The 24,901-nt window shown below is 44.0% G+C and overlaps 1 protein-coding gene across 1 annotated transcript in view; it reads right to left on the reverse strand.

The window, feature by feature from the left end:
* LOC134227389 (uncharacterized) overlaps positions 1 to 24,901 on the reverse strand; it is a 251,367-nt gene that overhangs the window by 196,981 nt on the left and 29,485 nt on the right. Inside the window, exon 2 of the mRNA XM_062708808.1 lies at positions 1,969 to 2,414. Coding sequence (XP_062564792.1) covers positions 1,969 to 2,289 — 321 coding nt within the window. The 5' untranslated portion in view covers positions 2,290 to 2,414. The remainder of the gene's footprint in view (positions 1 to 1,968; positions 2,415 to 24,901) is intronic.

Consider the following 24,901-nt stretch of genomic DNA (forward strand, 5'->3'; position numbering starts at 1 on the left):
GAAAATGATGTGACTTTTACACATATAAACTACATACGGCTACAAAGCAAGACCATGCGCTGAGGGTGGCTGGGTTCGATTCCCGGTGCCGGTCTAGGCAATTTTCGGATTGGAAATTGTCTCGACTTCCCTGGGCATAAACGTATCATCGTGCTAGCCTCATGATATACGAATGCAAAAATGGTAACCTGGCTTAGAAACCTCGCAGTTAATATTTGTGGAAGTGCTTAATGTACACCATGCTGCGAGGCTGCGCTGTCCCAGTGTGGGATGTAATGCCAATAAGTAGAAGAAGAAATTAAAAATTTATAAACCAAAACCGTGCAATTGAGACACATATCATCAGAACTCTTTCAACCCATTCCTGGTAGTATAGATGCTGAATAGTTCTATTTAAATTCATCGTTGATCAAATTTGAATTACTCATTGACTATTATAAATTGTCGTCTGTAAGTGAACCACAGATGACGTCAACGATTTCCCCCCTGATCAAGTCGTCGTTCGACGAATCAAGTACTCGTCCAATATTGCCTCCGACTGTGGTGAACAATTGTCCAGGAATCATAACAAATATTTGAATAATTAATTGAAGCCCTACATTCTACTAAGCAGTTACCCCCCCCCCGATGTCCGACGACATCGTCCACTGTTGCCCCTGGAACTGCTACGCTCGAACAAAATATGGTACTTAATTAAAAACCGCAACCAGTATGCAGAACAGTTCCTGCGCACACCGACAGAACGCAAGGAACAAGTACTGCGCATTGCGCCCAATCCAACTCATACGCATAAAGCGCGCGCGATGTTAAATGAGATGCGATCGCAACAGCCCATGCGATGCAAAGTGAGAGCTCCTTCCCAGATGGAACTACTTCTAGGTACTGATTTTTCAAATGTTGTTTGCTTCATCGACGGCTTTAGAAATAATACAATTCAAATTAGCCTGGAGTCTCCATGATCTACTGTTTTGCGTGGCTCAGCTTCGTAATTTATGCACAATAATTTCAATTTGTTAAGAGATTATAAGTTCTCCCCTTGGTTGCTGTTGTTATGGATCCGAGCATGGCTCTGGCTCGACTTGACGACGACGTGTGTGCAATTGCTCGCACCGCCAGTCAGTTATTCCGAGAGAGCAACGAAATAGGGGTATAATTATAAATCAATGCTTGATTTATATTAATGATTGTGTTCGATGTAGAAGAAACTGTCCATGCGCTGAATTATACACACAATCAACCAGCCAGCCCGAGATATCTCAAATGAGGCACACACGAAGGAATTTAACTGCGTAAAGGGACTGAACCAGTTCCGAGGGAGCGAGGAAGGGACATGCGAGTGCGAGGGACATGATTGAGAACATTAATATGATTTCTGGCGTTCAATTAAAGGCAATTGTCGTCAATCAATGAGAATGTGGTGTGTATCGATAGATATGCTAAAGGCGTTCCCTTCCCTCAAGTTTCTGTTCCAGTTCCAGTTCCTAGCGAGACGTGATGGAAGCATGTGTTAGAAAATTATAATGCTTCGAGCTGAATTACGTTTAGATGTGTAGCGTTGGTATTGGTAATTTAAATATTAACAAATAAGTGGGAATCGTTTACACTCTAAGTTTTTTATTGAATGGTTCTGATTGCTATAGTTAGTAGATCTATTTCGGTAGCAATCCTATTTTCGTCATTGTCATAAATTGTTTATCATTCGAATTCTACAAATACTAATCATGTACTAAAAATCTAGTAATACGTTTAGAACCCAGATGAGATCTTCAGAACAATAAGATCTTCACCCTATTTGTTCGAACTTTGATCTCGTTCCGACATTTGCATCAAATTAGATCAAAATTAGCACGTGTGGCTAAAAGTCACATAGTCAATTGCAATGAAATTTCTTTCAGAAAACCCTTAACAACCGCAAAAATCCCTGCAACTATGATTCAAAGTAACGTGACTGAGAAAATGAAAACTCACCTCAATTTTAAAGCTTCCTAAACGATGATGATGATGCTGTTGCTGCTGCTGCTGATGGTGATCCCGGTCGATCTTCTCCGTCGCTACCGCCGACAGACTCGCACTGTAGTGGGACGCGATCGAGTTGGCAAATTCTAGCTCTTTCCGGACGGTGCTGAAATCATGGCCTGCCGCTTCACAGGGCATGTTGATACCAAGCATTCCACAAAGTTTGTTGTTGTTGTTAATGTTGGCGGCACCGGTGTTAGGGTTGCTACTACTGTTATTGTGCTCCGATAGTGCTTTCCCTGTTGCTGGTGGTGGTTGTGGTCCTTCCGCCATATTCCAACATCGGACACTCAAAACCGAAAACAACTACCGTGCATGATGCGGTCGTTTTTCTTTTCAGAATGGGATTCGTTGAGTTATTGAGGTCTCGAGTGGGTGGCGGCCAAGCGGCGTGCAAACTAGTGAAAGAGAAATGAAAATATAATTTAGGATCGGTGCGTTTGTCCCTGTGCTGCAAGTCAAAACAATCTTATTGAGAGAACATTTCACGACAGATTCCTTTCTGTTGAGCAAATGTGCTGCCGGACTAGATTGAATAAACTCAATGGTATGCCTTACATATTGCTTTGAGTTCATATACAGCAACTCCAATCATGATTATTCTACACATGCTCGATTTCTTATATTTTTGAGGCATTTATGCTTCTATGGGCAGTAGATTTACCTAAACTGTTCAGAATAAATGCAATTGTATGAACTGAATTTTGAACAGAAATTGGTCAGTCACTCTGTTTAGGAGAGATTTGCATATTGTTGGTCAGCCGCACAGCTTGATAAGAGGGTTAGATTTTTAGTTATAAATGTTTTTTTTGTAGACTATGCATATGCACAGGACCTAATACGTTGAACAGGAAGAAATAAGGTTAAAATACTTCACTCTTCCATTTACTTCGGCTAAATTCCTTGTAACATTTTACCCTAAGACGCTCAATATTTATTATTCAGGAAGAAATATTTCAATCGATATGATGATAGATTTCTATGTCAAACGTTTGTTGGGCTGCAGACCAGGTGTCGAAGATCATTTATTGGAAGAGGTGGGATCTCAACAAAGATCATACCCCCACGACCAGTAGAGGTGCTGAAGGTAAACCTGAAACCCAGAAAAAGCGTCAATATTATCTACTCAAATCCCAAAAGTAAATATTTTGTCACCCACGACCAGTCAGTATCGCGAGTCGTTGGCAATAGATAAACGATAGCTTTTCTGAATCGAGCCTCAACAAAGAGCTGAAAATGTGTTATGGGAACTGCCGTAAGTGATAATGGGATGGTAAGTGTTGGTGCCATGCTGTCTATGCAGAATTCAATAAGGACATCGAGGACTGCGAGCAGAGTTGCCTGAATTGCCATACCAAAGGCAAACCAGGTCAAGCAAAAGACGTCTAAATTAATCCAGAGCGTAGAACGGAAAACGAGGCCGACCAAAATGCGTGTAATTGCTACACTAGGAAACCAAAATCTGTGAATAGTTCTACGTCCAAAAACTTTCGGTTCATTCAAAAATCTACTAGTCGTCACCTAAAGCAAACAATTGGTTAAAAAGAAGGAATAAACCGATTACCCGAAGACAATGCTAATGATAGCGATGAGGACACCAACTAGGAAGATACGGATGATTCCAATACGATTATGCGGCAGACGACATACGGAACTACTTTTCTGGAAAGAATCCACTTAGCGAAGACTAGTATGCTAGTGACACAAACGGCAACTTAACTGAAAACCATTTGCCCCAGTTAATTGTGCCTCAAAATATAGAATTGCGAAAAATAGTATTCGGGTCCGAAGCTTTTTGAAAGATTAAGCGTTTCCTACTAATCGTTTTACGATTTTTTTTAAATTTTCACAAACCGCAGAGAAGATCAATTTTCGCATAGCTGAATCTATCCGCTTTATGTGATGTATTTAGCACGTTTTCATCTTCGTCCAAATTGATAAAATTGCTAAAAAAACATTTGGACATTATCTCAGTGTCAGAAATTTAACCTGGACAGCCTTTATGTGACCAGATAAATTTTGTGTGAGCGCGGGACAAAAAAAAGTTCATAGTTTAATATGTTTCAGTAATTCGCTTAAATCAAATCTTTCAATTTTTTATTTGTTGCCAAGGCTTAGTTTGCTAACTGTTCGATAAACGGCAAATTATTTAAGAAGTCAAAGCTTCCTTCAAACGTTGAATGTGCAGCTCAATGTAGCTGCTAATGAGTTTCGTATAATTTTGAAGCTTACCGGTTCCTTCTCCGATATCTCCAAAACTGTTGCAACTATCGAAATGCGATTGAAAAGCGTTGCAGGTCAATGACTTCCAGCTGTTTATCGTCTAGTGTATAGAACTTTGTTAGAAATTTTTGTTTTGTAGCGATAGATATGATATCGAACCTCGAAAATTATTTACCGAATAATCTAAATAACTCTTTCTAAAATACCTTACAAAAGTAGATGCTGTGATAATGAATCTATAAGATAATATTTTTCTAAAAGTCTATTCTGTTTGAAGCTTTCGTCCTCAGGAATATGGTCCACGGTTTTGATCCAATTTAATTCCAAAGATTGAATAGATATCTGCTCAGAAAATCAAAATTTCCATCCCATTTCAGATCGCTTGCGATTCTGCAGGAGAGCATCGTGCTTGAGTTTTGCATGCAGAATCGCATGGTTCCGCTTATTCGCCAAAAAAGATTTCGCTTCAAAAAGCACCAAAACCCAATAAAAGCGTATTTTATGTTACTTATGAATTTATTTTCCATTGTTTTAAGCAAAGAAAGTAAATTAGATTAATTTAACGAAAAATAACACATAGAAATCAAGCAATGATGCAAACCGCGAGTCGAATCATGAACGATTCTCCGTGCAATGAGTCGGGCAATGTTTTACTCCCTCTTGATTTAAATTTTGGGTGTTAGATATTTATAGATATAATTATTTTTTCTTCCGCTCGCGACGAATAACACACGCACTGTATTTACTTTCCCGATGGCTACTGCAAGCTATAGAAGATGACACTTGTCTCGAACGGATCAAAGCGCAATACCTGAAACACGAGAAATCACGCACTGAACTTATTAACTTTATTACCGGTCGAGCAATGCAGAATACAATATTTCGGCCGATCGCGCGATCGTTCTGCTGTCCGAAACAAGAGAAATCACGCACTCTCAAACAAACAATTATCCGTACCTGTAGAAAAATTAGTCCAAGTTGCATTATTATGCCTGTCATGTATTCAGGAAGTGTAAGAGTGTGGATGCCGCAATTTTAGCAAGTGGCAACTCTTTCTATTTTGAAATAAAGACCATGCTGAGGGTGGCTGGGTTCGATTCCCGGTGCCGGTCTAGGCAATTTTCGGATAGGAAATTGTCTCGACTTCCCTGGGCATAAAAGTATCATCGTGCTAGCCTCATGATATACGAATGCAAAAATGGTAACCTGGCTTAGAAACCTCGCAGTTAATAACTGTGGAAGTGCTTAATGAACACTAAGCTACGAGGCGGCTCTGTCCCAGTGTGGGGATGTAATGCCAATAAGAAGAAGAAGAAGAAGATGTTTTTGTGCTTCCAAAGAATTTCGCGATTCTTTTTGCGCACTAAGCAAGCAGGAATTTGCGAAGGAAGGTCTAAAGGCTTATTCAAAAAATATCGGGCTGTTTCAAAGGTAGTAAATGCCCTTTGTGGAACATGTAATATAATGCGTTGTAAAGCATAAAATCATCACAAAGGTGCGTTACACTGTTCAACTGAAAAATCAAGAGATCTCGAAGTTTACAAGCAGACGAAAAAAATAATGCAGACGAAGCCAAAGGGACTATGTCTAAGGACTCAACGACCCCTCCCCTTGGCCACTGCGAATTGTCCCGTTACGCTGGGATATAGATACCTTCACGTGATGCCAAACGTAGTAAATCTGGTCCTACTGTCAGATTTAGCTCAAGACGAAAGCTGACAATATGACTCTCCTAACACAGAATCACCCTTAACACGCCAAATGCTGGGTACATCGTATTATTATTTTGATACTGCGCGTACCTGGAGAACCCCATCTCGCAGTCGTTAGCTTCTTACCCAGGAACTCCTATTCCTACCACCTTGTGAAGCCAGCCGGGAGACGAGCAACCTTATGAAAGATCGGTTAACCAACCTCGGTGGAAGCTATGGTCGTATGCTGACAAGGGAAGGGATTTGCTGACTAAGCCAAATTGTGCACAATGGTTTACCGGAAATTTAGGGGGTTAGTGTCAGGCCTTGCAAGCCAGCTTTAAAAAAAACAGCAACGAATAATCAACGAAAGAATATGGACCGCAACATTAGGCAAATACCACAGCGACCAAAAAGGACTAACGATTGGAAACGTAGTTCGTGGAACTGCAAATCTCTCAACTTCATCTGTAGCACAAGCATACTGAGCTGCGGCAGCACACACAGCTTTAATAGTGATGGCCGATATGCAAAGGCGCGTGATCAATGACAAAATGTGTGGACACACTGATGGCGATAAGAACGCATTCTACGCGCAGCTGGAACGTGAGTACGACAGCTGCCCAAGCCAAAATCATCATAGGAGATTTGAACGCTACTGTTGGCCAAGAGGAGGAGTTTAGATCGACTATTGGAAAGTCTGGCGCCTACCGGCTGACGAACTAAAACGGCCTACGACTAATTGATTTCGCCGCCTCCAAGAATATGGTCATCCGCAGCACCTTCTTCCAACACAGCCTCCCGTATCGGTACACCTGGTGATCACCACTGCAGACAGCAGACAAAAGTTATGATTGATGGACGGCACTTCTCCGATGTTATTGACGTCAGGACATATCGTGGCGCTAACATCTGTTTTGACCGCACTATCTGGTGTGGGTTGAACTGTGCCCAAAACTATCCGTCATAAAATATGTTCGGTACCGCCAACCGCCGCGAAGTCGACGGAACTATCAGAGTTCAGAAAGATTCCGGAGGAAAAGGACGCAGTGGGGCGGTAGCGCTGCAGCAAGGGACCTGGCAGAACGTGGAACATTATAGACGGAAGTGCAGACATCAGAACCGCCTTTTTCAAGAGAAAGAACGCCACCTGGAAGAAGCGGAGTGCGAAGGATGGAACAGCTATGTCGTTCTCAAGAAACAGGCAAGTTCTGTCAAAAGCTCAACGCATCCCGCAAAGGCTTCGTGCCGCGAGCCGAAATGTGCCGGGATAAGGATGGGAGCATCTTGACGGACGAACGTGTGGTGATCGAAAGGTGGGAGCAACACTACGAGGAATATTCAAATGGCGCTGAGACTACAGGCAGTGAAAGTCAAGGCAGCGAAGGAAATGGCTAAGTCAGTTCAGCAGACGGTGAAATCCAACCGACCCCCACCTTGAGGGAAGTTAAGGATGCCATCCAACAGCTAAAGACCAATAAAGCCGCTGGTACGGATGGTATCGGAGCTGAGCTCATCAAGATGGGCCCCGAAAAGATGGCATCTTGCCTGCATAAACTGATAGTCAAAATCTGGAAAACTGACCGACTACCGGAGGACCGGAAGGAAGGGGTCATATGCCCCATTCACAAGAAAGGCGACAAGCTGTAGTGTATGAACTTTCGAGCGATCATCATCCTTAATGCCGTCTACAAAATGATATCATCATCCGTTGTCTGTCACCAATAGTGAATGAGTTTGTGTGAAGTTATCAAGCCGGCATCATTGACGGCCGCTCGATAACTGACCAGATCTTTACTGTACGGCAAATCCCGAGCAGCACAAGTCAGACAAAATTAATTCTGACTTAATCTGGTCACATATGAGTTGCAGTAATCTTCGTGGAACATGTGTGCTGCTAGGGATCATTCAAAAATGCCGAGAAACCCAGGTCCCAACGCACCATCTGTTCATTGATTTCAATGCGGCATACCACAGTATAGATCGCGTAGAACTATAGGAAATTATGGACGAGAACGACTTCCTGGGAAGCTTACTAGACTGATCACAGCAACGGTGGATGATGTGCAAAACTGTGAGAAGATTTCAGGCGAACACTCCAGTTGGTTCCTGTTGTTCAACATTGCGCTAGAAGGTATCATGCGGAGAGCCGAATGTATGACTTCGTCTACCTTCCCAAGTAGCACAACTAAGGCAGATATGGTTGCAACAAATCATATATGACTGAATTTGGTCATACATACGTCCAGGTCCGGATTAAGGGGGGGGGAGTGGCGTAGAGTCCGTGGCCCCGGGCCCCTTACAAATCCTGTGTACCAAAACCAATTTTTTTTTGTACATTTTTGGGCCCCCCCAAGCTGTCGGCCCCGGGACCCCCATCCGGCTAAATCCGGCTTTGCATACGTCACAGTAACTCGTTTATGATAAGTGTACTGCTGGGGTTGGATCCTTGATAACGGATGATGATGATAACAATGTTAGTCGTAAAATACGAAGATGCGCCTGTGGACAAAACCCTCATAAGACCGGTAGTCCTCTACGGACATGAAACTTGGACCATGCTCGAGGAAGACTTGCAAGCACTCGGAGTATTCGAGAGACGGGTGCTTAGGGCCATCTTTGACGGTGTGTGGCGGCGAAGGATGAGCCACGAGCTCGCCCAGCTCTATAGCGAACCCAGTATCCAAAAGGTAGCAAAATCCGGAAGGATACAATGAGCAGGGCATCTGGCAAGAGTGCCGGACAGCACCCTGCAAAGATAGTGTTCACTTCCGACACGGCAGATACAAGAAGGCGCGGAGCGCAGCGAGCGAGGTGGGCTGACCTGATACGGGGAAGTGTCGTTAGGCCGAAACCCATTCGACCGAAAGCCATTTGGCCGAATTCCACTAGGCCGAACAAAACAATTAGGCCGAAACTCATCTCGCCGAATGTAATTTTGCCGAGAGGGTCATTTGACCGAAACGACAATTCTGCAATGGTCTGTTCGGCGAAATGGTATACGAACAAACAACTTTCGGCCTAGTGTCATTCGGCCAAATGGCATTCGGCTGAACGATATTTGGCCAAACGGACCTTCCCAACTCGATACAGGCATGACGAGCTTGGGGAATTAAGGATGGAGAGATGTGCTGCCGTTCTACGCATAATTATCCCATGTTATATTTGATAAAAAAAATTAAGCTAGTGTCAATTTGTTTCACTAATTTCTGAATTGATAAATCGGAAAATTTTACCAATATTTCTTAAATGAGTTGATCGTAGGCTACACCTTTCAAGCGCATAAAACAGATCACTACTTATGTAAACGGTTTTCCGAATCCAATATCAGCAAACGACTACTTCATTTTTCCAGTGGGACAAATCGACTCGAGTTTGGATTTTTCCATCAAAGTTAACATGGGACCAGTACTGGTAGTTTTCGTTATCGACATATGAAAGCAAAAGCAGCGGCATTTCCATTTTCAAGAGACCAAATGAAAATGAGACAGACTCCCGGTCATCTCTCACATTACAAGCAGTCATGATGGGAATGTTGCTTTGTTTTGAAATCTAAATTTCAAAATAGTTTTAATAGATCTGTGCAAATAACGAAGGCAAGTCGATAATATGATTATATTGTTCCTGATTTTCGAGTTAGATGTAACATTATTGAAGGAGAACTGCTTATTTATAAGGGTTTTATGCGCTTTCATAAAATAAAAATCCGTGAAAATTTGGCGTAGTTTTTTTTCTTTGTTTATGTTTTCTATGAGAACGGGAGAGAATAAAATGTAAATATCGAGTAACCTCTATCAATGAAAATGAAAATCTTAGTACTGCCTGTCACATCACAAGCAGTCATGATGGGAATGTTGCTTTGATTTGAAATCTAAATTTCTAAATAGTTTTAATAGATCTATGCAAATAACGATGACTAGTGGACAATATGATTACACTGGATTGATTATTACACTGGATTCTGATCCTTTCGACCAAATTAGCCTTTCGGCGAAATAACCGTTTCGGCCAAATGACCCTTTGGGCCGAACGACCCTTTCGGCCAAATGACTTATGGCCTAATGGTCTGTTCGGCTAAACACCTTTCGGTCTAGTGGCATTCGGCCAAACGGCACTTCCCTTTTTGAATGAACTATTCTGATCATGATCGCATATTTGTAACATTTGCATTTTGGTTGATTTTCTAAATCTTTTGTCAATCCACAAACTCAATCATTTCCAGCCTACCACAGATAATTATGATAGTAAAGCCTATTTTACTGTCGTTGGGGTTAGTTGCAGTAAATTGAGCCTTCTGGGCGAATTACAGGCTTTCTACCGAATGAACAAAAATGCTGCAAAAAGTGGTTTCGGTTTCAGTTCAGATATTAAGTAATTTAAATTTCTTATCGTTCTTTCATATTTGGTACAGTTTTGATAAATAATAAGTATATTTTGTTTTAAGTGTAGTCGATCAAACAGTTTCATCGAATGTTGTGAAAATGACAACTTGAACCGTTTGTTCATTTTGGCAAAAGAGTCGACGAAAACGAAGGAGGGCTCTAGTGCGAGAAAGCGTTCATCGTTCTTCTTGAATGCGACAGATCTTGGCGACGATTGACGCACGTGTGCTGAATGGTTTCCACTCAGTTTTTAGTTCGGCAGATTCAATTCATTGTTTCGGCTGGTTTTAAATTTTAGTTTGGTTACCACAGGGGACTCTACATGTATATAGAGAAGGAAAACCCAGAGTATCTAAACTTTCATCACCGCAAATTAAGGATTCATCATGACGAAATGAAAGCAAAGTGTTTCGTTTGCAAATCGGATGGTCTTGTCCGGTGATGCATTGGAATTGCAAACGAACAGATGGTAACGATGGTGGTCGATACACAGATGCTGGATGAAACAAAAGAAGACGCAACTGCCGCAGAGACAGATGTTGATGAACCTGGTGGTGATAAGCAGATCGAATCAAAATTGAAACGAAATACAATCGTTGGATATTGCTACACTGGATACCCCAACCAAAACCTTTACAAACGAAGCTGCGGATAGACACATACCGAACTCGCCCGAATCAAATCTCGGAAGGCGTCTTTTTTTATAAACGCGAATGTCAACTAATAATAGAGGAAGACAAAAAGAAGATTGCAGCTGCATATAACATTGCAGTGAAAAAAATACATTTTTAATTATTAGTTTTGAATTTGTTGAAAACTAATTAGATTTATATTATTATTTGTTATTATGCAATATAAACTATTGGCTCTGTAAAGTGTTACACACATCTGAGTCTTTTATAAATGAATTTAGAAACAAGATGAGTGCTAGTCTCAAGAAACAACTGTTGATTCTCTGTGCAAGAACAGACGATCTGGCCATAATGGAGTAGCAACTACGGACGGTCAATCAAGCTCAAGCAATTGGTCTGAGATGCAGAATTATTTGGGGAACCTATAATATCTAGTTTGGTCATTTCTTAAATGTAAATTATGCGCATTGCCTATAAGAGCCGGTATGTGTATTGGTTTTGTGTTGCAGAGTTCTGAGCTCCAGAATGGTTTGAAAAGCCTAGAAAATCTGTAGAGGTATTGACTGCACTCTTTATTCATCATGTCTGAAATAGTATTAGCCACATTTTGGAGAAAGAACAATAATAAAACCGTCATGCGCCTTAAGATCCATTAACCCTTAAAAGGCCGGGACGACAGTCACCTCCTTCAAAGTACTCGTTCTCAGTAAAGCATTGACCAAATTTCATGACCCCGGATTTTTCTCAAAGGGGATTAGTAGGGTTTTCTTTTGATTTGGATGCCGCCCCGCTAGACAGACATTTTCGAGACCGTCGCTGCGTAGGTCTTACGAGCTGAACTTCAGAACATTTCGCGCATTCTAGAATGTCATTATGAGGCCCGCCGATTTTTTTTTCAATAAGTCATTTGATTTCTTTGAACTAGGCAGGATGACCTTAGCTTGATTTGAAACAAGCATTGCGCTTCTACTTGATTGTAGATCTGACGACCTGAACTCAAGAACGTTTTGGGTGGCCTTCAGTGTATTGAAATGCAGAAAGATTGGTATAACGTTTCTTGGCAGGTATCCAAGGATCTGTTGGGAAGGGTTTTGATAGCTGCCGAAAACATATTGGAGGCCGTTGTTGCGTAGATCTTACGAGCCGAGCTTCAGAACATTTCGCGCATTCTAGAATGTCACAATGGGGCACGCAGAAAAATTTCCCATGAGTCATTTGATATCTTTGAACTGAGTAGGATGTACTCTGAGTATTTTTATATGCACATTATCTTCGACACAGTATCTTCAACACATAAAATTGATTTAATATATGTCTACAGTTTTTTGTGATTTTTTTCTCTTGTCTGGCACAATTTGGTTTATTTCGTGATCAGATTTTAAAAAATATGTCCATAGCTCTTAGATCAGGGATATGGCTTTCAATATCAATAATTGCAGTAATCAGAATACTTACAAACGTTCAATATTACTTCTTCTTGATATATTTCATGTATCTACTTTATTGTATCTATGCATCTATGTCAAAAGAAAGCCCTACTAATCCCCTTTGAGAAAAGTCCGGGGTCATGAAATTTGGTCAACGCTTTACTGAGAACGAACATTTTGAAGGAGTTGACTGTCGTCCCGGCCATTTGAGGGTTAATTACATAAAGCAAAAATTGGCCATTTTCAACCATAGGGGGGACCCTATGTCACACTTTTTGTATGAATCATTGAAGATTTGAAGAGCTGATGAATATGTTGGGTGTATAAACATGTGAATTAGGCTGAGAAATGCCTAAGATATTGCCTAAGATATTGGGTCAATACGACATAAACGACTTAAGGTCACACCTGACAGAATCCATGTTTCAAAGTGCTCGCGATTTCGGGGGCACACCACTCGATACGGAGGCGGCGGACAACTGTAATTTTCGTTGATTCAGCTTTGCTGCGTCGCAGCATGCGTGAAAAAATAAAAATGACAGTTGTGCGTTGCTTCCGTATCGAGTGGTGTGCCCCCGAAAACGCGAGCACTTTGAAACTTGGATTCTGTCAGGAGTGACCTTAAATGTGAGTTTTTTGGAGCCCTCCACCTCCAGGAACGTCGCACAAAGTAGGTCAACGATCAGGAATATAGTTTTCCGCGAAATAGACAAAGTCAAGATGTTTCAGACCATCACATTGTTGCGTTGAAAAGTAATTTCAATTTGAAAGTGCGATTCGGGTCATATTGACCCGAACACGTAAGGAAAGCTAGACAGACCTCGCATCGATAGTAGGGCGGAATAAAATCAAATCCAAACTATAAACTTATATTCTTAGTCTAGGGAGGTCGTTCCATCTTTCCCACCAGCATCTAACGCGATTGTTTTCGTGGCTTATAACGATTGTGAGATATGTGTGCTTCTATCGCCTATCATCATCATTTGAAAGCGAATTCTGAATATGTAGGGTGGGTGTACCAATTGTCGCCATACATAAGAACAACTATTTTTTAAAAATTAAGTGAAAGGCATATGGGTGGACTTTATATATCAAGCGAAAGATTTTACTTTCTGCTCCTTAGAACAGCTGTGAAAACCAGAATAAAATTGGTTATAATCCTAAAAATTGACTAATCCATAATAGTAGCGCATACACCAATTGTGGCACTATTTTTAATTTTGGTTCCCAATTTGGCAAATCCCATTGTTTCTTATGGGATTGGCCAAATTGGGACCACTAGTGCGACAACTGGTGCAAAGGACGTCAAAAATTAGGCAAGATCACTTTTTACAATTATGCTTTGCTTGTTTTGAAGGAGATCAAAGGTGTTATCGTATCGATTTGAACTTGGTTTGCGGTGATTTGATTGGCCATTTCGCATATAAAGCACTAGTGCGACAACTGGTGCTATAGTCACAACTGATACACCTACACTGTTCGAACAAATCATGTACATTTACATCAAATATCATGCACATAATTGGAGCATGATAAACGATAGAAATTTACATTTCATTTTATTTTTACATCACTTATCATCTCAAATTGTTGTGTTGTTTTAAATTTACATGTTCTATTTTATCCTATTTAAATAAAAAATGGTTACCATGAGAATCGAACTCAGGTCCGCAGAGTGATAGCCCGTTCTGATACCATTCTACCGTCTTCACTTCTTGAAACCAATGTTGCCCAAAGAGTAACAAGTTCTGAGTTATGGCGATTCAAATATACCAGTATCGAACCCGTCGTGATCGCGGGTCCTGTTTTGGTAATGTAACTTTACATGCTTTGAGTAAACGCATGCGCAGTGCGCATCGTCAAGGGGAAACATCTGACTGGATGAAGTGCAAGAATTCGAAGTTTTTCCAACGATTTAAGTAAACGCCTGATGAAGTACACCGATGAAATGCAACATTATGGATGTTGCTTTGTAGTCGTAATGGAAAATCTTCACTTTGGTATGGCTGTGGTGGAAAACGAAGGTTTCCCGCTGCATTTGCAGCTGCCGTGATGGAATTATTTGTTTTGTTTACATTCTACCGAGATCGTCGCAAGCGTGGCCATCTTTTATTTCGGTTCACATAATATCATGTAAACTTAATGGTTTATAAATGAATTTTCATGGTGAATAAAGTATTGTTGTCAACAGAGTGTAGTAATAATGGCAAGGAAATGTATTTATACGGTTTAATTCATGCTCTGTTTATGTGCATGATTTTCAACGCATAATTACATTGAGAAAACGATTACATGATCTGAATTTACATTAGTTTCATTGATTACATTACCAGTAGAAGTCAAATTTTTTTGCAGTGTAGCCTATTCGCTCCACAAGAAACGGACGCCTAATAGGATTTCGCCGAGAGCGCAGTCTGCTCCTCAGTAATGATATATTCAATATTTATGTCTCCCAAAAAAATACTCATGGCCTAGTGAAAGTGACAAGCCACTGAAGCCGGTCGCGTGAAATTGTAACAACTGAATCAAAAAATGAAAACACAAAAACAAACACTCAACCCTTCTTCCATTATCCCACCGCTCCTATTAACTATGCAATCCTTCGCACAACACTCTGTTAATGGACACCCAAGTTTTGTCCCGACACGAGGGAGAATGAGCGACGCAAAACATGAAGTGATATATAACTCCAGTGTTTTTAAAATTAAATCACATTAACGACGAGCACCGGCGAGGCACCTCGCCAACGACGACGACGGCGGCGGCTGGCACTGCGAATTGCGTGGGCAGTGAAATGAATTGGGAATTTTCCCCGCCCGGAACCGGGCCCCCACCCATGCCGACGTTGATGCACAAAACTTGGCCCATTCATGCAACAATTTTTACTACCGACATTCACGCACAGCCGGCTGAGATCCACATACACATGACTTGCTGTCCTACACTCGAAAAAGGCCGACAAAAAACCGTTCTTGAAGATGACAACTCAGTGGCGGTGCTTCGAATGAGAAACGAACGCAATCCAAATCAAATAATTCCTTCCTATGACAAATTGTGATCGCTAATTCGCTTATCGAAGATATCGAAGATAAAAACGTAATTTTGACATTTACTTTTAACGTCGCACAAAAACACAACATGAAAACTTCGAACTACCACCGGATGTTGGTGAAGCTGTGTGGACAATAGGAGAACAAAATTCCGATTTTTCGGATATCAGCAGAAGAAGTTTGCGACATCGCAAAGTATCGAATTTCAAACCCCCCGGCCACTGTGCAAGTTAAAGTGTCAAGCTGCGTGTGGCAGCAAGATCTTTTACTGCGCTCCAATAATGGCCAGGATCGAGCGGGGGAGAAAGGTCCTCCATAAAACGCAAATTAAATTAAGAAGAAAGAAATTTTACAATGGAAATAATTAAGAGATTTTAATGCAACCGAGGAGCGAATGATTAAAGTGTCAAATGAACGGCGAACCAAGAAGCGAGCGACCGCGTGATCGTGTTGGATTGGCTGCGAGAGAGCGTGATCGTGCGCGATCAACACTGACCAAGCGGAACGAATTTGCAGTTTTGTGTTGTTTCTTTTTCGCTTTGACCGAAAGTGGCTGCATTAGCAGACGGAGATGGTCGCATTTTCTACATGGTGATGCTTTTTTTATTCAGTATTCTAAATAGGTACTAAAATGCAGTAAGTGGGTCAATGTGTTTTTGCTGGTTAAATAAATAATGCAACTGAGTTCGAAATTCGAAATATCTGTCACTATACAATTCAAGGCGAGAATATGAATAAAGTTGTACAAATTCGACTCCCAATAAGTAGAGTCTGACAATTTGATTGTTTCTAAAAGTGATTTGTCAAGTATGTTGAATATTTAGTTGCCTTCCATCTAATCAATAGAAATCGATAAGTCATACATAAATTAAGCTAATTATTCTTTTCTTCTAGACTATAATTTGAGAAATATCGAAATCATCGCGGCTCACTTTTAAAGACTAATACAAAAAAATAATTCTGTACCTCCAAACATCCTAAGGAGAAAAACAGCGCCACCCACCATCAAAACGCCGCTCCGCCGTTTGCGGAGGAATGGAATTCTCCGGGAACGTTTTGATCCGTTGTCGCGTCGTTGTTTCGTCCCTCTTGGTACCAAAGCCGTCGCGCCAACAGTGCAGTAATTTTCATTTTAATATATTTATAAATCATTATAAGCGAGCTGATTAATAAATCACCGCCGTTAATCGTTGACTATACGTGTCTGCTTTTAGTGCTCGGAGTGCGCGCACTCGAAGAAACAATGTAGAATGTGCCAAGGCACTGCGTGTTAAAGTTAGTATATTTAGTAAGTTGGTTACCCAGCCCGAATGAGTTTCCGAGCATGGGATAAAAGCAGCTTTATATCAAGTTTTGTCTTTAGATTTCCTCTGCTGATTTCATTTCTTTACTGGAAACAAATAAATGATTTTATCCTAAATTACACATTCATGCCCTACTCAGACTTAACGCCCTACCTGATCTAATGAAGTTCATTGCCTCAACCTTCACTAAGATAACTGTAAAGTTTTGCTGGATATAAAACTTTAAAAGGTTATCATTTCGATAAGATTTTGATCACACTTCCTGCTCGGGTTAAGACTCTGGGAGAACACGTAAATGTACATCGAGTTACACGATATGAAAATGAAACTTATTGTCACCCTGCTGCGTTATGAGCAATGAGCTCCAGACTCCTCCGTTTCTTCGTCCCACCGCCAGCCGTGCTGGTCCTCCTTATCGTTTGGTTGCCCTTCGGTGGTCGCCAGCCCGTACCACGACGTATCTAGATAATTAGCTGGACTTTTAATGAATTCAGCTAATATGGGTAGGGTAATTCAGCTAATTACGTTTTACTGCTGCTGTTGCTCCTACCCCCATCGTCCTCGTCGTCGTCGTCGGGCCAGTTGTCACGATCACATACAATTAGAAGCCAGGGGAACCAGTTTCGATTAAGCATCGGAGAATTTTTATACCCCATCCAGTTCTGCCGCATGGTGGTAGCTGGTTAAAGCTGTTATGTACTTATCAGTCATTAATGAATACAATATCGAGTATCACACACGCGCATTCTAACTTAATTCTTCTCCAGTTTCGGTCGCGTCACACCCACATGTTTCGCGCTGGCAGCCAGCAGCGTGTAGATCACATGATCAAATCGGGCAGCTTAATCGGCAATGTCAGTGCAATCGGGCGGCGGAGGGCTTGCCCGGCGATCAATAATAGCAGAAATAATGCCCATTTAATATGTACCGGTCGTCACGTAAAACACGCACTTAATATCACCAACTCCCGCAACCTTCCCATCAAGATTCATTCGATGGGAGGAAAGGCATAAGTATGTGACAATGTTGCGACAAGGTGTGTGCGCCTAAACACATGTGCGTGGAGCATAGCATTACTGCGGCTAAACAACTTTTGCTGGCTGCTGGCAGCGAAAGGGTTTGATCCGTTCCCGATTGTGGCGGAATGGCAGAAAGCGAGGCTACACTCCGCGGCGGTGGCAGCTTAATTGAACCGGTTTCTAATGGTTTAGTAAGTGCCACTATGCGCCTATTATACACACGTTCTTCGGTATGTGGAAAAATTGCTTCGATATTAGCGAGCGAATTAAACTCGTTGTAACCTATATTTGTTGTCGCGGTGTAATGGTTGGGCGATGGTCGAGGCAACAGGAGAATTATGATTATGTCTCAATTTGTCCACAACAACACTCACTTGGGCAGGGAGCGGAGATGACTCATATGATGGGGTTTTCATGCAAGCTCATTTTAGTGCTGGTTTTGAATGATAATGAGTTACAAAGGCTTGGCTTTTTCGGTTGTTCCAAACGAATTCAACAAGCTTTGATTTCTAGATTTTGTCTGTGGATTTTATTACAGTTCGGAACATGAAAGTTGCAAAATCTATGTATCATTTAACCTTATACAAATCTGCTAAATTATGATACGGGCCGTCCAGAAACCTCCTGGTCATTATTTTGCGGATTTTTAACCCTCCTCTCTTGAAGGCTTCCGAGCCTCTTGAAAGGAGGCTTCCGAGCCTCTTGAAAGGAGGCTTCCGAGCCTCTTGAAAGGAGGCTTCCGAGCCTCTTGAAAGGAGGCTTCCGAGCCTCTTGAAAGGAGGCTTCCGAGCCTCTTGAAAGGAGGCTTGAGGCCTCTTGAAAGGAGGCTTCTGAGCCTCTTGAAGGAGGCTTCCAGGCCTCTTGAAATGAGGCTTCCGAGCCTCTTGAAAGGAGGCTTGAGCCTCTTGAAAGGAGGCTTCCAGGCCTCTTGAAAGGAGGCTTCCGAGCCTCTTGAAAGGAGGCTTCCGAGCCTCTTGAAAGGAGGCTTGAGCCTCTTGAAAGGAGGCTTCTGAGCCTCTTGAAAGGAGGCTTCCAGGCCTCTTGAAAGGAGGCTTCTGAGCCTCTTGAAAGGAGGCTTCCGAGCCTCTTGAAAGGAGGCTTCTGAGCCTCTTGAAAGGAGGCTTCTGAGCCTCTTGAAAGGAGGCTTCTGAGCCTCTTGAAAGGAGGCTTCCGAGCCTCTTGAAAGGAGGCCTGAGCTCTTGAAAGGAGGCTTCTGAGCCTCTTGAAAGGAGGCTTGAGCCTCTTGAAAGGAGGCTTCTGAGCCTCTTGAAAGGAGGCTTCCTGAGCCTCTTGAAAGGAGGCTTCCTGAGCCTCTTGAAAGGAGGCTTCCAGCCTCTTGAAAGGAGGCTCTGAGCCTCTTGAAAGGAGGCTTCCAGCCTCTTGAAAGGAGGCTTCCTGAGCCTCTTGAAAGGAGGCTTCCTGAGCCTCTTGAAAGGAGGCTTCTGAGCCTCTTGAAAGGAGGCTGGAGCCTCTTGAAAGGAGGCTTCCTGAGCCTCTTGAAAGGAGGCTTCCGGGCCTCTTGAAAGGAGGCTTCTGAGCCTCTTGAAAGGAGGCTTGAGCCTCTTGAAAGGAGGCTTCTGAGCCTCTTGAAAGGAGGCTCTGAGCCTCTTGAAAGGAGGCTTCCTGAGCCTCTTGAAAGGAGGCTTCCGAGCCCTCTTGAAAGGAGGCTTCCTGAGCCTCTTGAAAGGAGGCTTCTGAGCCTCTTGACAGGAGGCTTCCGGAGTCTCTTGAAAGGAGGCTTCCTGGAGCCTCTTGAAAGGAGGCTTCTGAGACTCTTGAAAGGAGGCTTCTGAGCCTCTTGAAAGGAGGCTTCCAGCCTCTTGAAAGGAGGCTTCTGAGCCTCTTGAAAGGAGGCTTCCGAGCCTCTTGAAAGGAGGCTTCTGAGCCTCTTGAAAGGAGGCTTCCTGAGCCTCTTGAAAGGAGGCTTCCAGGCCTCTTGAAAGGAGGCTTCCAGGCCTCTTGAAAGGAGGCTTCCAGCCTCTTGAAAGGAGGCTTCCTGAGCCTCTTGAAAGGAGGCCTGGAGCTCTTGAAAGGAGGCTTCCAGCCTCTTGAAAGGAGGCTTCCTGAGCCTCTTGAAAGGAGGCTCTGAGCCTCTTGAAAGGAGGCTTCTGAGCCTCTTGAAAGGAGGCTCTGGAGCCTCTTGAAAGGAGGCTTCCTGAGCCTCTTGAAAGGAGGCTTGAGCCTCTTGAAAGGAGGCTTCCAGGCCTCTTGAAAGGAGGCTCTGAGCCTCTTGAAAGGAGGCTTCCGGAGCCTCTTGAAAGGAGGCTTCCGAGCCTCTTGAAAGGAGGCTTCCTGAGCCTCTTGAAAGGAGGCTTCCAGGCCTCTTGAAAGGAGGCTTCCAGGCCTCTTGAAAGGAGGCTTCCAGGCCTCTTGAAAGGAGGCTCTGAGCCTCTTGAAAGGAGGCTTCCAGGCCTCTTGAAAGGAGGCTTCCAGCCTCTTGAAAGGAGGCTTCCTGAGCCTCTTGAAAGGAGGCCTGAGCCTCTTGACAGGAGGCTCTGAGTCTCTTGAAAGGAGGCTTCTGAGCCTCTTGAAAGGAGGCTTGAGCCTCTTGAAAGGAGGCTTCCGAGCCTCTTGAAAGGAGGCTTCCAGGCCTCTTGAAAGGAGGCTTCCGAGCCTCTTGAAAGGAGGCTCTGAGGCCTCTTGAAGGAGGCTTGAGCCTCTTGAAAGGAGGCTTCCAGGCCTCTTGAAAGGAGGCTGAGCCTCTTGAAAGGAGGCTTCCAGCCTCTTGAAAGGAGGCTTGAGCCTCTTGAAAGGAGGCTTCCTGAGCCTCTTGAAGGAGGCTCTGAGCCTCTTGAAGGAGGCTTCCGAGCCTCTTGAAAGGAGGCTCTGAGCCTCTTGAAAGGAGGCTTCCAGGCCTCTTGAAAGGAGGCTTGAGCCTCTTGAAAGGAGGTTTCCAGGCCTCTTGAAAGGAGGCTTCGAGCCTCTTGGAAAGGAGGCTCTGAGCCTCTTGAAAGGAGGCTTCTGAGCCTCTTGAAAGGAGGCTTCTGAGCCTCTTGAAAGGAGGCTTCCAGGAGCCTCTTGAAAGGAGGCTTCCAGGCCTCTTGAAGGGAGGCTCTGAGCCTCTTGAAAGGAGGCTTCCAGGCCCTCTTGAAAGGAGGCTTCCAAGCCTCTTGAAAGGAGGCTTTGAGCCTCTTGAAAGGAGGCTGGAGCCTCTGAAAGGAGGCTGAGCCTCTTGAAAGGAGGCTTCCAAGCCTCTTGAAAGGAGGCTTCCAGGCCTCTTGAAAGGAGGCTTCCTGAGCCTCTTGAAAGGAGGCTGAGCCTCTTGAAAGGAGGCTTCTTGAGGCCTCTTGAAAGGAGGCTTCACTCTTGAAAGGAGGCTCTGAGCCTCTTGAAAGGAGGCTTCTGAGCCTCTTGAAAGGAGGCTTCCTGAGCCTCTTGAAAGGAGGCTTCCAAGCCTCTTGAAAGGAGGCTTCCGAGCCTCTTGAAAGGAGGCTTCTGAGCCTCTTGAAGGAGGCCTGAGCCTCTTGAAAGGAGGCTTCCTGAGCCTCTTGAAAGGAGGCTTCGAGCCTCTTGAAAGGAGGCTTCGAGCCTCTTGAAAGGAGGCTTCCTGAGCCTCTTGAAAGGAGGCTTCCTAGCCTCTTGAAAGGAGGCTTGAGCCTCTTGAAAGGGAGGCTTCCGAGCCTCTTGAAAGGAGGCTCTGAGCTCTTGAAAGGGAGGCTTCTGAGCCTCTTGAAAGGAGGCTTCTGAGCCTCTTGAAAGGAGGCTTCTGAGCTCTTGAAAGGAGGCTTCCTGAGCCTCTTGAAAGGAGGCTTGAGCCTCTTGAAAGGAGGCTTCCTGAGCCTCTTGAAAGGAGGCTTCCAGGCCTCTTGAAAGGAGGCTTCCGAGCCTCTTGAAAGGAGGCTTCCAGAGCCTCTTGAAAGGAGGCTTCTGAGCCTCTTGAAAGGAGGCTTCCGAGCCTCTTGAAAGGAGGCTCTGAGCCTCTTGAAAGGAGGCTTCCGGAGCCTCTTGAAAGGAGGCTCTGAGCCTCTTGAAAGGAGGCTCTGAGCCTCTTGAAAGGAGGCTTCTGAGCCTCTTGAAAGGAGGTTTCGAGCCTCTTGAAAGGAGGCTCTGAGCCTCTTGACAGGAGGCTTGAGTCTCTTGGAAGGAGGCTTCTGAGCCTCTTGAAAGGAGCCTTCTGAGCCTCTTGAAAGGAGGCTTTCGAGCCTCTTGAAAGGAGGCTTTCGAGCCTCTTGAAAGGAGGCTTCCAAGCCTCTTGAAAGGAGGCTTCCGAGCCTCTTGGAAGGAGGCTTTGAGCCTCTTGAAAGGAGGCTCTGAGCCTCTTGAAAGGAGGCTTCCTGAGCCTCTTGAAAGGAGGCCTGAGCCTCTTGAAAGGAGGCTTCTGAGCCTCTTGAAAGGAGGCTTCTGAGCCTCTTGAAAGGAGGCTTCCTGAGCCTCTTGAAAGGAGGCTTCCTGAGCCTCTTTGAAAGGAGGCTTCTGAGCTCTTGAAAGGAGGCTTCCGAGCCTCTTGAAGGAGGCTTCCTGAGCCTCTGGAAAGGAGGCTGAAGAGCCTCTTGAAAGGAGGCTTCTGAGCCTCTTGAAAGGAGGCTTTCGAGCCTCTTGAAAGGAGGCTTCCGAGCCTCTTGAAAGGAGGCTTCCGAGCCTCTTGAAAGGAGGCTTCCGAGCCTCTTGAAAGGAGGCTTCCGAGCCTCTTGAAAGGAGGCTTCCGAGCCTCTTGAAAGGAGGTTTCCGAGCCTCTTGAAAGGAGGCTTCCGAGCCTCTTGAAAGAAGGCTTCCGAGCCTCTTGAAAGAAGGCTTCCGAGCATCTTGAAAGAAGGCTTCCGAGCCTCTTGAAAAAAGGCTTCTTGAAAGGAGGCTTCCGAGCCTCTTGAAAGGAGGCTTCCGATCCTCTTGATTTATCTTCCGTTGTGATGTCGAAAACGCCGGTGTTCCCGAGATAAATTATGACAAATGCCACGGCCGATGATTTTCGGACACCTCTACATCTGCCACCAATATTTTTTTGAAAATGATGAGACTTTTTGCATTTGATTGAATGATGAGTTTTTTTTTCACATCCTCTCTCCACATCTTATTTGTCGTGGGCTACTTGTGTTATCAAATATTAAAATAAAATAAATACCACGTCTTTCAGCCGTCAACCCCCTTTCACCCCCATGTGGTTTATCGTGGTCATTTTACAACCTTCAGAACTTCGAGCTGCTTGTGCACCCACAGCTTACCTTGGACCATCACCCGCCAAGAGGTCAACATTGTACGACACCATCATGGACCGGAACCTAAGAGACAAATACCATTGGACCAGCAAGGTTGGAAGCAACATCAGGCACTTCATAGCCAACGGGGTACTGCAGGATATCCCCTTCAATGTCCTCGATATCGATGAAGATCTACTGGTTGTCGATGTCAGGCTGCACGGAAGTATGCTAATCACCATCTTACATGTTTACATCCAGGCTTGTAAAATGTCATCTGCATGTCATTTGACTGATTTGTTCATAACTTTCTTCGGAAGCCAAATTTACTTCAAAATTTTAGATGCACGCATAACGCTTGAGTTGTGCTATATTTTTGTCCAAAGGTACATTGCTCTAAATATAACATCTGAGGCTAGAGAGTGAAATCTCTCCAAAATGTCACATTTGACATAATGTCATTTGAATGACATTTTGCCTCCCACGCCCCAGATTACATATTTACAGCAATGTCTTGTTAGACAAAGTTGTACCCACATTTAAGCGCTATAAGTTTGCCATACTTGATAGTTGATAGCTAACTACTGAAAAAAGTTCTGGGAAAATTATGAAAAAGAATGCAAATGACATTTTACAACACTGTTTACATCCCTTGCGGCGTCTTCCCCATCGTCAGAAGAAAAGTGAGCCATTTGATCCAGAACGCTACTCTTCTTGCCCCTTCTAGGGGATATGCGTTCCAGGAAGGTGACCTTGTCACTCTTAACGACGAGCCCTCACCTTTTTGAACGGGTACTCTGCTGTGGTAAGTAGAACCGTCCTACCGCGCTTATCCTGGAAACTCGGTACCGACCTGTACGTTAGCAACCACTACCCTGTGCAGATTTCCACCAACGCTCCTCCTCCTCATGTTGGCATCAAGAAACGCCGTTGAGGACATGGTGAAGTGGATCGGGAAGTATACAAGCGCACCATGTCGATCGCTTACGCCGCCGCCCCGAACGCGTAAGTTACGCGGACCGACCAACCTCGTCGGTGCAAGGTCGGGTATGGGTTTGTGAAATGAAAAAATGTCGTGTCCGGGTTTAAATAGTTGAATTAATTCGCTTGGTAGGGTTTGGGTCACCGTGAACTTTTATTTATATTGATATTTTCGGTTCGGGTCGGGAACGGGCTTACGAATATAAACAAAATTTCGGGTACAGGTCGGGTTCTTCGATGGTGGACCGGGAAAACTCGGCGTGCTGTCAAAGCTAGGCGCAAGACCTTCCGCGCACTAAGATAGCTCAGCACCGACCACCTGAGAGCCCTCAGACTTGACGACCTGGAATTCTACAAGGAGAAGCTCCGCCAGTGAAAAATAGTCATCAGGGAGGCGAAGTATAAGCAGTAGGAAGATTTCATCGACAGCGTCAAACCTCTGAGACGGTCGAATTGTGGGCGGCGTATCCCCCAGACTGCCTGATGAATCAATCTTTTTCGGCAGGTAAGTTAGCCCACGCACTTGCTGAGTGCAACGGGAACTCATCCGGGCCGTATGAGTTGGGGTATTCCATGCTTAAACGACTCCCTCCGGTCGCTAAGGATCATTTTCTCAAACTCGTCAACGATCTTTGTAAAAACCGCACGTTCCAGGATAAGTGTAGGAAAAGTTTTGTTGTGCTCATCCCGAAGAGCAGCGTGGCAAGTCAAGATGCGTCTTCTTGCGCGTATAAACTATCGATAGGATGGTCAACCGGCGAGTCAGGGAGAAATTGGAAGCCGACGGAAGGTTCGGTCACCGTCAACACGCTTTTCGCCCAGGCTATAGTATCAGCACATATTTTGCCAACCTGGGCCGTGTGTTCCAAAAATCGTACGGGAAAGGCATGCATGTTAACCTTGTATCACTTGACATTGCTCAGGCTTTTAGCAAGACCTAAACACCAAGAGTGACCAACATGCTTGCTTTTGTTAAAAAAAGTGCTCATTGGGGACACAGCATTGGATGAATTCCCCGAAGAAACCGAAGTTTCCCAAGGGTCG

Source organism: Armigeres subalbatus, chromosome 3, assembly GCF_024139115.2.
Source record: "Armigeres subalbatus isolate Guangzhou_Male chromosome 3, GZ_Asu_2, whole genome shotgun sequence".
Classification (NCBI taxonomy): Eukaryota; Metazoa; Arthropoda; class Insecta; order Diptera; family Culicidae; genus Armigeres; species Armigeres subalbatus.